The following is a 14,050-nucleotide window of genomic DNA, read 5'->3' as shown; positions in this document are numbered from 1 at the left end:
ATTCAATTTACAATTCAATTACAGTGAAAGTTATACGTATAAAAAACAACTGAAAAAAAAAAAAAAAAAATATATATATATATATATTTAAAAAAACTACAATAAAAAAGGCTCATACTCTAATGAGTCCATTAGGTCTAATTATATTGGTCATAATTAGTATTTAGTTTTTTTTTGTTTTGTTTTGTTTTTTTCATCCTAATAAAATATCTAAGGTGTAAAAAACAATAGTTTAAAAATAAAAGATAATATTAGTGGAATATTTTTGGAAACTGAAATATCCTAGAAATCTTAATTTATTATGGTTTTTAAAGTATTTCGTATCTATTTTGCGTGGCCTAAAATTAAATAAATGTCCACAACATTCTCTCTAATGGGTTGGGGGATGGGGGGTATAATTGTTGCAAATAATAAAATCTATGAATGTGAATAATATTTATCAATCTGAAATGATCCTAATTAAACAATAGAACGAAAGTCACCTAAAACATACCTTAAGTGTGTAAGTTTTGGTCTCTAGCAGACTCATTATTGCCTCATCATTGCTGCAGTTGACTGCATCCTCTGTTCTCTGTCTGGAGGAAGTGGTGAGGAGGTCCCAGACCTCCTGCACTCAGCGGGGATGTCACACACACCTCCAGCTCAGCCTGAGTGTGTTTGTGCATGTGTGCAGAAGGGGCGTATTTGTATTGTGTCTGTGTGGCATTAAAGGGCAAGGTCAACCCATTCCTCTGCAAACAATCACATCACACAGAGCAAAATACATTCCAACAACCCCCCGCCCCCCCTCCCAACTTCAGTTTGTAAAGTGGCCTGATGTGGGAACAGTGGATGGTGAAGAGGGTCTGGGCCCCTGGCCAGTAGGGCCCCTCTTAGTCCAGATGAAGGGAAACCTGCTACACATTATAATATATTTATTTCACATATGTTATAAAATGTGGGAAAGATGGTTCTTTTAACACAGACAGACCTATTGAACTGCTTCTTTTGTCGCGGCATTTTTCAACCTTTTACCTGTGGATTTAGTGACATGCACTGAGTGACGTCAGCAGACCTGAGGGACGTCCTCTTAAAAATTAAAACATACCAAAATTATCGAAAGGAACCCTTAAATACTTTTAATGATGGAACTTAGATGGAACTTAAAAAAAGATTAACTGATCGTCATGAGAGTTCAAATCATTATGCGTTTTGCTGGCTGGATTAAATTTGGATTTGAAAAAGTAATCTATAGATTTATGATGATTACAAACACATAAATGCACACTGACACAAACAGCTTTAAAATGTTCCCTTTAATTTTAATATAGTAAAAATCGGTTTATTTTCATTATTAATTCTAAAAATTCAATATAAAAACAATATATAAATGTTTTGACTATTGTACTTGGTATTCAACTCATCAGAGATGTTGCACATTATGATTAAGAGGGGTGCCCTTGGTAAAAGATTTCTTTGTGAACCAGAAAACTGCTGACTTATTCCTCAAAGGGCATCTCTCTTTATCATTTACCGCAGCTTGTTGACAATGACTTCTGGTGTATCGCAGCTCCATCTAGTGGCCGCAGTACAGAACTGTCTCGAGGATAAACATGTTTAAAAGAAGTCTAAACGATCATCCCAGATAAACAGTCGTCTTAAATTGGATTTTAAGCCTTATTTTAAAAGTAGCTAAAGTTTACAACAAACATGTTCAACTAAGAACTGCACGTACCACTTGGTATTCATTAGAAGATTTCTTTAACCCACTCAGGGTCAAAGTTTATACAACAGTCTCAAATACCTTTGTACATTCTCTGTGCTCACCACAGTCTTATGTGATTGCCCTGCTGGAATAAAATGCTACAAAATACTAGTCATTACATCCCAAGGTTTTAACATTGACCTGTTCAACTAATATTTGATCCAGAACTGTTACCTTGCCCAAATGATTTTAGCCATAAACATACAAAGGTGTTTATGACCTCTGGTTATATGAGCAGAAAGAAATTTAAACAAGAGTGGAAAACTCAAGGGAGGTGGGATGGCAGTTCTTGTGAGTCCTCTTTGTGAGGCAGTTCTCTTCTCCAGGACATGTTGCTATCAAGATTCGTCTCTTCAGCCCTAATATTGAACTGTTGGGGGTTGGATTTTGGTCATATAGTTTCAGAGAATTTAGAAATGTTTTTTTGGTAACCATTTCATTTCAACCTTCTGCTGTTGCCAACACTATGTGTGATGGAATCATTATATGTCATTGTTGCTAAGCTGCAATCACAAGAGCCAAAGCCATATTTGGTAATAACTGGTGATTTTAAGGATTCCTAATTCTCGTGTATACTGCCAACCTGTGTGGTCAGCCATGAAAAAGATCACAGGGTTCAGCAGAAGATGTTTCAGACAGCTGGAAGTCTGGATAGAGCCAATGCCATGAATATATCTTTAATAGATTTAGTTTAGGAACAAGCTCACCAACTTCCTCCTCTTGCCCACAGTTGAACGGACATCTCATCCTTCTCTGATCCAAAGTTTCCCTTCCACACCACAAATGTTTCATCTTCCTTATACATTGTTCCAATAATAAAGAAACTCAGCTAAAATTTCTAAATTACTGAGGACCTGTTGCCCCAACATCCCATATCATGAAGGTCCTAGAGAGCATTCCATTGGTCCACCTGGGCAAGCAAAAAAGCAGCTATCAACACTCTGACCATGGTAAGTTTGCTTATTGTTTATTGCCATGGTATTGGAGTTGAAGATGCCATCATACACCTGCTTCAACAAACCCAGAGTCTTTTAGACAAGACAGACATCAGTGAATCTTACACAGTTCATCCTTACTTTGTGAGAAAGTCCAGAAGATCAAGGTGGAGGCACCAACAATTTCCTAGATCAAAGACTACCTGTCAAACAGACCATAGTTCGAGAGACTTAAGGTCAGCTGTCAGATTAGGTAGTCAGCAGCACAGGAGCATCAGAGGGGACAGTATTCTCACCATTCCTTTTTAATACTTGGATGACTCTGCAGTCATTGGGTGCATCAGAGATGGAAAAATAAACTTAGCATAGTAACTGGTGAACTGCTTTTTGGCATGGTGTGAAAACATACACACATGCGTACGTATGTACACGTGCAATCAAGCACACACACACACACACACACACACACACACACACACACACACACACACACACACACACCCCAGCACACAATTGCACCTAAGGACAAGGATGCATTTACCTAACAGTCATATTATTAGACTTTAGAAGAAAGCCAGAGAGAACCAACACATGCATGGGGAGAACATGCAAACTCCATACAGAAAAGACCCTTGGCCAGGAATCAAACCCAGGATAAAACGAATATCTGATCCTGAACGTGAACAATACAAGGGAGAGTCAAATCCTATAACCATCATAAGAGGAGAAGTGCAGGTTGGTGGAAAAATATAAAATACCTTGGTGTTCACTAGGACAACAAGCTCGACTAGAGACGCAACCGTGAAATCATCCACAAGAAGAGAAAGAGCAGACTGTGCCTCTTAGGAAAGCTTTGGCCATTCAGTGTTTGCAGCAAGATGCTGGATATCTTCTATAAGTCTGTAGGGGAGAGTGTGATCTCTTCTGCCATCATCTGCTGTGGGGACGGCATTAGAACAAACAGCTTAAAAAGCTAGACAAACTAATCAAGAAGGATGGCTCTGTTCCAAGAACTCCTCTCGAACCTTTGGAGATATTTTCACAATAAAAATAATTCTTCATAAAATTAAGAACATCATGTACAAAAGTAAGCATCCTAATAATAATACTTTAAACACCAATACTGTCTTCAGTCGAAGACCTCTCCAGATTCAGTGTAAGACAGACCACTACAGAAGATCCCTCTAGCCTACAGCTATAAACATCTACAACAAATATATTGGGATTGGACAGACAGACAGACAGACAGACAGATAGAAACACCTGCCCAATAGCAAAGATTAAAAACATAGAAAATCAGATAAACACAAAATTGGATTCATGATAATAATAAAACCTCAGTCATTCAAGAGGCATTAAGCTGTGCAATGACAGCCAGGACAAAAGATGTTGTGTATCTCTCCGTTCTGCTTCTCACAGAAAATGCATTTATGAACTGAATTGAATTTGAGCCTTTATGATCCTTTCCAGTGGATAGAAAATTCATAATTTTAAAACCTGTGCATCCGGTTTTTATTTTCATGTTTGAACCATAATACCTAAAAAAGATGTAAAGTTGGAAACTGCACGGTTACTCTTATTTCATTCTACAAGCAACAGCATTTCAGAAGAGGTCAATGTTAAATCCTCGGGGTGTAGTGACTGTATTTTCTAGCATTTTATTCCAGCAGAGTAATCACATAAGACTGTGGTGAAGACAGAGAAGTGCTATGAAGATGCAGCCATGTGGGAACATTACCATTTAGGAGAACAGCCCGCCTCTGGCCTCTGAGCTGCCCGTCACTCAAAGGCGTCAAACTACAGTGCTACATGACCTTTATATTATCTTTGGGCACATGGGTAGAAGAAGTTAGACCTCAAGGGCAACCAGCGGGAAGCATCATTTCCAGATGAACACTTACAAAAAAACAAAACACTAAAAGTCAATTTGGTTATATATTAAAATTAATTATTCACACTCCTTAGCTTACCGGTAGTAAGTGAAAACCAAACATGCAATAAACGTCCAATCACGTCCCAAAAAAACATTTATTTTTATGGTTTTCCTTAGGCTCGTCTCAGCACCTAGAAGGGATCTGTTTTATAAAAGTGAAATCCAATTTCAACACAGCTGACATTTCACAAGTCCTGGTGGCCTTTTAATACCTCTAACACAATTCTAACTGTTCATTGGAGACCTATTTACTGTCCCTCAGTTGCACAGCTGCAGCAGAGGACAGAGGCTGAAGTGGACATAGTGGGTTTAAGGCATTTCACCTGCTAGACTTTGCACTGCATGTGTGAAAGACTTCACTTAGCACCGCCTCTGGTTGGTAGAAAGGCATGTGAGTGCTTGTTTGCTCCCACACAGTGTGAGTGTGTTAAAGGGCAAATTTGTTGTTCACTCTGACCTCTTGACAATCAAGATTTGCCTTTGAGAGACCAAACACATAAAGGTCAAGGTGCTATTTACTCAGTCAAAAGGTGTTTTAGAAAACTATAGTTTTGACTTGACTTTTGTTTTTCATAAGGCCATCAAAAAGAGTAGGAAATACGTGATTCAAGCAAGACAAATATAAGGCATTATTTAATATACAAGAAAGAATTACCTTGAAACACAGGCAGGTTAAGTGCACAAAGCTTCAGAGAATGGAAACAGGAATGAGCACGGTACCACATCAATGAGACCTCAACATGAGCTGGTGTAGCAACACCAAGGATATGACGAAAGTATAGTTAACTGCTCTGGAAGATCAAACAAATCTTTGAAAAAAAATAAAAAATCTTCACCATCACTCAGACACACACACATATGTTCAACTCCAAAATGCAAAGTGCAGAATTGCAATTCAGTTAACAAAAGTAGTGGCAAAAACGTCCCACATAATGCTGCAATATGGCAATCACATTTACATTTCCAAAGCCGCTAACGCAATAATAAGCTGTGATACCAGCAGGATGTTTTACAACAAGTACCAATGTAACATTGCACCGCTTTCATTGGTACCGAGCTAAAACCTTGAAATGGACTCACAGTGAACTGACAGTTGATCTTTAAGCAGAGTTAAAAAAAAAAATAGAGTAAATACATCACCCATGTTAGAAATACAAAGAATGAAAATTAAATTGTATGCAGATGATGCATGATGCGTTTCAAAAAGAGTGATCGGAAACACTGCTGGGCTTGGAAGAAACCGCAAGATTGAAAAGAAATTAAAAGTACATTTTTGTGTAATGTGTATAAAAGCACAGATTTTTAATAAGCTTTAAAACTCCTTTAAACATTTTTGTTAATAAAAGTTAAGCAAAGCAAAGTGCAGAAGTCTGAAAGCATGTGCCACCATTTTTAAGTTTAAAAAAAAAAAAAAAAAAAAAAAACTAACAGGATCATTCAAGTTTCCAGAGGAAGTTGCTCTAAAACACTCCATATCTCCTTTTCACAGTCCTTGGACCAATAAAGAAAGTTCCTCTGCACGTACTTCAAGCTCGGTGCATCCTTCATCTGCAAAGCAGCATCATCACCAACAGGGGGCCCCAAATCTCAAGCCATGGGAATATTGTCTCTTCATTGGCAGGGAATACTACCATTACCAGTCACATTCATTACTTAAACAAAAGAGGTACCAACACTTTCGTCAACACAGGAGTCTCAACAGACTGCTCTGAGTTAGACATCTGTTGTGCGGATGCCATCATCATCCAAGCTGAAGGGAAAGGCAGAGTGAGGTTGGGGCTGTGAGCGATGCCGGCGCCGCCCGCTCGCAATGTCTGCAGACGCTGTGAGCATCACAAGCCCGCTGCTCGCAGATCCACTGGGGCAGGGGGCCGGGGTGGTCAGGGAGTTAGAGGAGGATGAGGTGGAAGAGGAAGTAGATGAGGAAGAGAGGGAAGGCCGAGTGGGAACAGGGCTAAAAGGGCTGTCCTCATCATCCATGTCTACGATGGAGGGCTCACCCGGAGGCACGGGCGTCCAGGGCTGCCAGCCTGGAGCCACAGAGCAGGATTTAACCAGCTGGGGCCGCATCTCACTACTCTGCAGACGAGAGGCACCGCTAGCATTCTGTTTTTGATGGAGAGAAGAAACTCTTTTGAACTGATATCCCTGCAATTACAAGACATGAAAATAGGACAATTATTATTTAAAATCAATATTTACCTTTCATATACATAGACATACACACACCCCTTGAACATTTTGTTATGTTGTAATATATTACAACATAATAACATTTCATGACAAGCTCAAAGTAGCAGATAATTATGAAGTGGAAGGAAAATAATTCATGTTTTACGAAGAACTTGTGTTCAGGAACCAAGAGTGAAATTATTGAAATTTTGATCATTTTCTGTATGTGCAAAAATATATATTTTTTTTAAATCTTGCAACATTGCTTAATTGATTTACGTCATTTAGGCCATTTAAGCCAATTAAATGCTTTGATTTAATTTGTTGTATCGTAGTTCTTGTTTTAAGATTAGAGTGAGTTTGCTGATGGACGCAGGGGCAAAGATTTACTTCCCAGCATTAAACAACTCTAAAAGTAAAGCAAGAGTAGTACCATGACATGATTCAATTCACTTCAATTCAGTTTATTTGTATAGCGCCAATTCACAACACATGTCATCTCAAGGCACTTTATGTTTCACTAAATCATACAGTCAGATTGATTTAAAGTTTTCTATTTAAAGAAAACCAGTTGATTGCATCAACTCATTGACTCGATGGCAATTCCTCACACTAAGCATGCTTGTAGCGACAGTGGAGAGGAAAAACTCCCTTTTAACAGGAAGAAAACCAGGCTCAGTGTGAGCGGCCATCAGCCGAGGCCATCTGGGGTTCAAGGAGACAGAAGCAGAGATACAAAAGACAACTGTAAATGTCACTATCATCCAAGCTGATGGGAAAGGCAGAGTGAGGTTGGGGCTGTGACTGCCTGCTCGCAATGTCTGCAGACGCTGTGAGCATCCCAAGCCCGCTGCTCGTGCTGGGGCAGGGGGCTGGGGTGGTCAGGGAGTTAGAGGAGGATGACGTGAAAGAGGAAGTAGATGAGGAAGAGAGGGGAGGCCGAGTGGGAACACAGCCATTCCCTGCCACCACTGAGGATGGTGTGTTTAGGTTTACTATTTAAGCCACACTCGTGAATTGCACTAAATAATAGTAAAAGGGGGTGATTAAAAAGTACTTTCTTTGACTTGTTAAAATATTTGAAACCCTTCAGAACCAAAACTACATCAGAACCATGCAACCTTTAGTTTGTCTATCACTTAGAAGCTACATGATATTCAAAGAAATGTGTTTGTAATTTGGAAGAGGTTTTAAAAGTTTAGGAGGATAAAACACGTTTTGCAAGAAAGTGGCTATTACAAAACTTGAAATAAAAATGTGCTTATATGAGACTGAAAGAAACTTGGGTTACCCGTGGCGGTCCTCTGAATTCCCGAATTTTCGTCTCAATATCCCTGATCCAACCGTGCATTTCCTCTGGGGTGTCTGTCTGTAGAGAAAACCAGAGGATAAACTTAAAACAATATCTCAGAAATGATGTTTAAGCAAACTACTAAGAACTATTAAGAGTTCAAACAATTTGAGTCTTTTGCTTAATCTATGGGTGAAGCAATAAAAACAGGCCTAATAAATACGTTTTAGTAACGGTCAGCTATGTGTCAGCTTAACATATTTATTGTATCTAAACAACAAAAGCTACAATTACACATTTTTCAGGATGCTTTGCTCTAAAGGCATAAAAGCCATTATTTATTTTATTTATTATATACTCTAATAATCCCAGAGGGAAATTACTTCTCTGCATTTAACCCATCCCCTTGGGGAGCAGTGAGCTGCCATTGTGAGGCGCCCGGGGAGCAGTGTGAGGTTAAGGGTCTTGCTCAGGGACCCAGAGTGGCAGTCTGTGGGAGTGAGGGATCGAACTCACAATCTCAGGTTTCAAAGCCCTATGCCCTAACCACTAGGCTGCCGCTCCCCCAAAACTGCTAACAGTTTTCATTTTTGTTGCATTTTTTGTGTTTATTTAAGTACATTTTACCATCAAAGAATGTAAAAATCTAAGCTACTATGTTTAAACTATTGTGACTTTGAGTCACAACAGTTAAGAGTTAATTTTTCCCATGCATGGTAAGGTTAATACCTATATGCAAAATGGGGAGCATTTTCCCCCGGGCTCTTATGCAAAAAGAAGCTGTTCATCTTTAACTGTCCCCATCTTTTATAATTCGTACCTACCTTTTTAGGTAGCATAAAAACATTTAGGTTAATATTTATAAACGAGCAAAGAAAAATGAAAGCAGCCTTGCAATGACATTAGTCATGGGTCAACCTCTAGGGCGACATGGTACAACTCTAGCAAGATGGAAACTAAACTTAAGGGAAGAAAGAAGCGAAAAATGCTGATGTTCAACAATATTTATCATCTATTTCAGGTTTGTTTCCCCCTTTAGAAAAATAAGAACTTTAAGAATAACTGACAGCAAAATCTTTAAAAAAGGATATTTATGTAAAATATTAAAATAATGATTTACAAAAATCTTGGTGTTATTTTAAATCAGGACTTGTCATTTAAATCCCATGTTAAACAGCTTTCTAAAATTTCTGTCTTTCTTCTACTAAATAGTGGGAAAATTAGATGTATCCTCTGCAGAGGTGATGCTGCGAAACCATGCATTTTTTACTTTAAGGCTGGACTGGATTATAATTCTTTACTATCAGGAAGTCCACAAACTGTAGTTAAAAGTCTTCAGATGATCCAAAATGCTACAGCTAGAGTTTTGATGAAAATACAAAAAGAGAGATCACAGTTCTTGGATTTTAGCTTCCCTTTAATAGCTTCCGGTTAATTCCAGAATAGAATCTAAAATGCAAGGCTCCCAATCAGCAGGTTTAATAGTGGTTACTAGAATTTTTTTTTAAGTAGATTGAGAAGTAGAAAAAACAACTACCAGCTTTAGTCTGAGAGGGAGACACCCTGTCTACTTTTAAGAATAGGCCTAAAACTTTCCTTCTAAATAAAGCTTATAGTTAGAGTAGAAGAGGTGATCCTGAGGTATCTCTGTAGGTATGCTGCTATAGGCTTAGGATGCAGGAGGATATAGGGACCACTTTTTCTCGTCATGGTACCTTCTGGCCTGGCACTCTTTCTAGCTGTTACACCACTCCTTGAGGAAGGCATCAGCTGGGCTGTTGCCATTATAACACGCTTCGAAGAAGACAGGCTTTGGCATGTTTTTCAGTATTTTGTTCAGCTTCTCTACTAGATATAGCTAGTTGTTCAGCTTATATTGAGACAAAATGTATGTGCTTTGTTTTATCCTTTTTGTGAAGAAAAAGGATAAAACAAAGAATTCATTTTTTTCTAGACAGAGCAAACTATAGAGCTAGTTTACCATTAGCTTTTGTATCCCAGAAATATTCATAAACATTTTCATTTTGTGTGTGCACTTTAGCCTTCTTGAACCCTAAGTTGGCCCTTAGCAAAAATCCGCTCTCACTGAAACTGGTTCTGCTGGAAGTTTCTTCCTGTTAAAGGAAGTTTTTCCTCTCCAATGTCGCTACATGCTCGCTGGACGTGAGGGTTTGCTGCAGATTCAAACACACAATGCAAGCATATATCTATGGTTGCTACATGTTCATCTAGGAAGAGCGAATCTTGCTAAGTCGATGACTGGATGCAATCAGCAGGAAATCTTTAGACAAAAAGCAGTTTGTATGTAGGATACAATTTATTTCTCCCTGTAAAGAGCCTTAAGATGGCAATACATAAATAAAGTAATTTGGAATAAAATAACAATTAAAATAAATGTGTTTTTTCTTTTAATCTAGAACAATAAACATGTTAACCACAATATCCAATTCGACAACTAATGTCCAAATATGCAGAGAAAAAGGAATGTTGAAGATCCAGGGGCCTCATGAACAAAAGCGTGCACATCTCATCATACTGACAATTTGTGATTGGGAGAAAATCTGAAATTTGCGGTGAACAAAAAAATTCAGATGTATAAAAGCGTGAGAACAGTTGTCACTTCACACTTTCCCTTCATACATCGTATTATGCGTCCAATTAATTGCAGCCTCACATGACTGACAGATGGAAGGATAGTCCTTCTATCATTCAACTAATGTATATTGTGAAAATCTTCTATTCAACATAACATTTTAACCAATCTGTTTGTCTGATTTATTTGCCATAGAGCCTTGAGATAACATATTATGAATCGGTGTTATGTAAATTAGCTGAACTGAATTTAATTGAATCTTTGACTTAGATGACTTTATTGTCATTTTGTTTACAAAAATACATTTTATTTATACAGCTTTCAGACAGTGAATGAGCAGCAGCTTAGCAGTGAAAAGGAAAAGGAACATTTCCATTTCATAAAGGAGGGTTGGAGGGTTTGAGCATGACTGATGACTGATTATTAGTTGGAAAACATGTAGAAAAACATGTAACAAAAAATTATCTGTAGTCCTCATATTGTAGATTGAAAAAGAAAACATATCTCAATAAAATGAATCTTTTATTTTTTTTTCTCCAATTCTATATTTCTCATACAAACAATGAGACATGGTAAAGAGTGGAGTTTTATAATATTTTTTTCACATACATCAAGACTGATCAGAAACCTGTAGTTCAGGCATTGTCTTAGTTTTATAAAGGTCTGTTTAATGTGCAGTTAACCTGCAGACCTATGGATCTGTCCGTTTTTCCTTCTTTATCAAATATTTCTTTGTTTAAGAACGATGATTTGAACGTCTAAAAAGCAGGTGAATAGTTTAACAGACATGTTCAAACGAATATGAAACTACTGATCTTAAAAGCTGATTCAAACATTTTTCAAATTAATCCCAATATACTATCCATTAAAAGCTCATGTATACTAAATGTACACAAAAAATATGCTAACTTAAGTTCTAAAATACTTTTCACAGTTTAACTTATTCATTAAAATACATAAATATATGAAAAATGTATCAGCTAATGTTTTAGTCAGATAAAATATAAGCTCTATTTATCTGCATGACATTAGTGTTTTATGTTGATGTTCTTCTTTTAATACAAGGTTTTTGACAGTTCCATATCAACATTTATAACTTGTATCCTCATATAATAATACTACTTAGGATTTTATCACTTAAACATAAAAGCTGTAAAAAGCTGGATTTGCTTTCAGGTTTTTCCTTCAGGTTCTAGGTTGTGGCATCCATTTCCAATTTGTTTTTGTGTTTATCCGAGATCATCAAGTCTTTTTTCGCACTTCCTTTTTTCTCTCACTAACATTAAAGCACTCGTGCTTGCAGCTAGTCTCGTTCTCTCCCTTGACTTCCCATCTGATTGGATGCTGACGCCTTGGTCAGCTGCTCTCCCAAGGGGAGGAACAGGATACCATTGCTGTTATGGTAACACATGGCTGCGTCCTTTTCTTAAAAACAAACTGTTTAGGCAGCTAAAAAAGGAGTACGGGCCACACATCAGCAGCAGAGCATTTCGAGAAAAACATCTCAAGACATCAACAGAAACACCTGGGATTCTAAAGAAGACCTCTATCCTCAACAGCAGATAAAAAAGAATTTGTCTTTTCATATACAGTGCATTTCCTCCTTTATATTTTTAAAAATTGCTTACAATCACAGCCACATATTTAATTGGAAGATAATCACACTTTCCTTGCAGATCTATCAGCTTACTGCATCCAAACTGATTTGTCTATTAGTCATTTAAACTTAAATTATAATGCGATAAACAGTTTGTCAGCTTGGACGGGAACATTAGTAAACATCAACTTTTAAGTCCTTTGGATTAGATTTAGGTCTGGACTTTGATTAGACCATTCAAACATATTAATATGCTTTCATATAACCTGTTGTTTCTCTGGTTAAATAGTAATGGATGCATTCCAGCTTAAAGGAACCTCTATTTGTGTCAGAAGTCTTTTGGGGCCTCCAGCACATTTCTTCCTGGATTATCATGTATCTAGCACCATCAATGTCCCAATGAAGTCTGACTAGCTTCCCTGTCCCTTGCCAAAAAAAAGTTTCCCAACAGTATAATGCTGTACCTTCATCTTTCACAGCAAAGATTAAGTTTTCATTGGAAAAAGTGATATTTCGGTCACATCTAACTAGAGCAATGTCCTACACATGAAAGCTAGCTGGCCAACATGGTCTGTGAAGAACAAAAAACAGACGTTCTTTTGGCATTCCTTAATCTTCCAATTGCTCCATAAAAGCCAGACTTGCAGACTGCACTACTAATATTTGCTAACAGAATCTCCCATATGAACTGTGGATCCCTACAGCTCCACCAGTTACTTATAGCGTCCATTCTAAGCAGTTCATTTTACACATGCTTCATATTTTGTTTTTAAAACAGAATTGAAAAACATTTATGATTTTCTGTCCCCCCCAAAATTCAAAATGGGGTTTTGGTCTGTCACAACAAATCCCTACAACTTACTTAAAATGTTTTGGTTGTAACGTGACAAACTGTTATTTAAGGGGTGCACATATGTTACTTTGCAAACAAAATACATGATGCTAAAAAAATATATATATACAAAACACTTTTTTTTACCTGGATGTAAAAAGTTCGGGAGTTGGTGATGATCTCAAAAAGATTGTCTCTAAACAGGAGATCCCTGAAGGAAATCAGAGTAAAGAATGTTTTTTTATACTTGCTTTATTTAAAAAATTTAACTCTCATGGTTTAAATGAAAAATTTAATTTTCCCATAAGCAACAACAGATCATTATTAGCTACAGTATCTGATACTACTTTGATTTAACTATAATTTGAACTAAGACACTGGTTTTGTAAATAAAGTAGAAACAGGCAAACTACCATCATTACTGGCTGATTTCTAATTTAAGAGCTCACAACGTGTCAGTATCATGGTTGTTTTTAAAGATTATATCATGGAAAGTGTGCTGCAGTAACCTTTATTTGCAGAGTTTAGATGCAAAGTGAAAAAGTGCATTCAGTATGAAACTATGCAGCAGCAGGTTTCATACTTAGTCTCACAGAAGCTGAAACTGACTCCTGTGCAATAAGATCTAAGCTCCATGATGCACTAAAAAGGCAAACCAAAACAAACTTGAATGGGATAAAAATAGCATACACTGAAACTTTCAAATGATATCTAAATGTTGTATTTCTGTTCATGTCTATTTCCGATATATAAGGCAGATTAGGAGAAAGCACAGTCTGATAGGGCTGAACCAGACAGATTTTTTTTTTTTTTGACTCACCCAGACTTGACAAGACATTCATGGACCTTCTGAATGTCTCTGAGCGGAATACCTCGAAGAGGCTCCTTGTCCTGATCATGAGCAAACAAACTACAGTCATGATGAGAGCATTAAAAAGAAAACAAACAAAAAA

General features: G+C 37.3%; 1 protein-coding gene across 1 annotated transcript in view; it reads right to left on the bottom strand.

Moving 5' to 3' along the window:
* Positions 1-4,716: 4,716 nt before the first annotated feature.
* plekha2 (pleckstrin homology domain containing A2) overlaps positions 4,717-14,050 on the bottom strand; it is a 20,302-nt gene continuing 10,968 nt past the window's right edge. The window contains exons 6-9 of the mRNA XM_015373044.1: positions 13,918-14,007; positions 13,245-13,308; positions 8,076-8,153; positions 4,717-6,760 (exon numbers count right to left, since the gene is read on the bottom strand). Of these exons, the coding sequence (XP_015228530.1) occupies positions 6,326-6,760; positions 8,076-8,153; positions 13,245-13,308; positions 13,918-14,007 (667 nt within the window). The 3' untranslated portion in view covers positions 4,717-6,325. The remainder of the gene's footprint in view (positions 6,761-8,075; positions 8,154-13,244; positions 13,309-13,917; positions 14,008-14,050) is intronic.

Source organism: Cyprinodon variegatus, unplaced genomic scaffold (genome assembly GCF_000732505.1).
Source record: "Cyprinodon variegatus isolate N-32 unplaced genomic scaffold, C_variegatus-1.0 Scaffold80, whole genome shotgun sequence".
Classification (NCBI taxonomy): Eukaryota; Metazoa; Chordata; class Actinopteri; order Cyprinodontiformes; family Cyprinodontidae; genus Cyprinodon; species Cyprinodon variegatus.
Note: the sequence above shows the minus strand (reverse complement) of the source record. Positions and strands in the feature narration are given on the sequence as shown.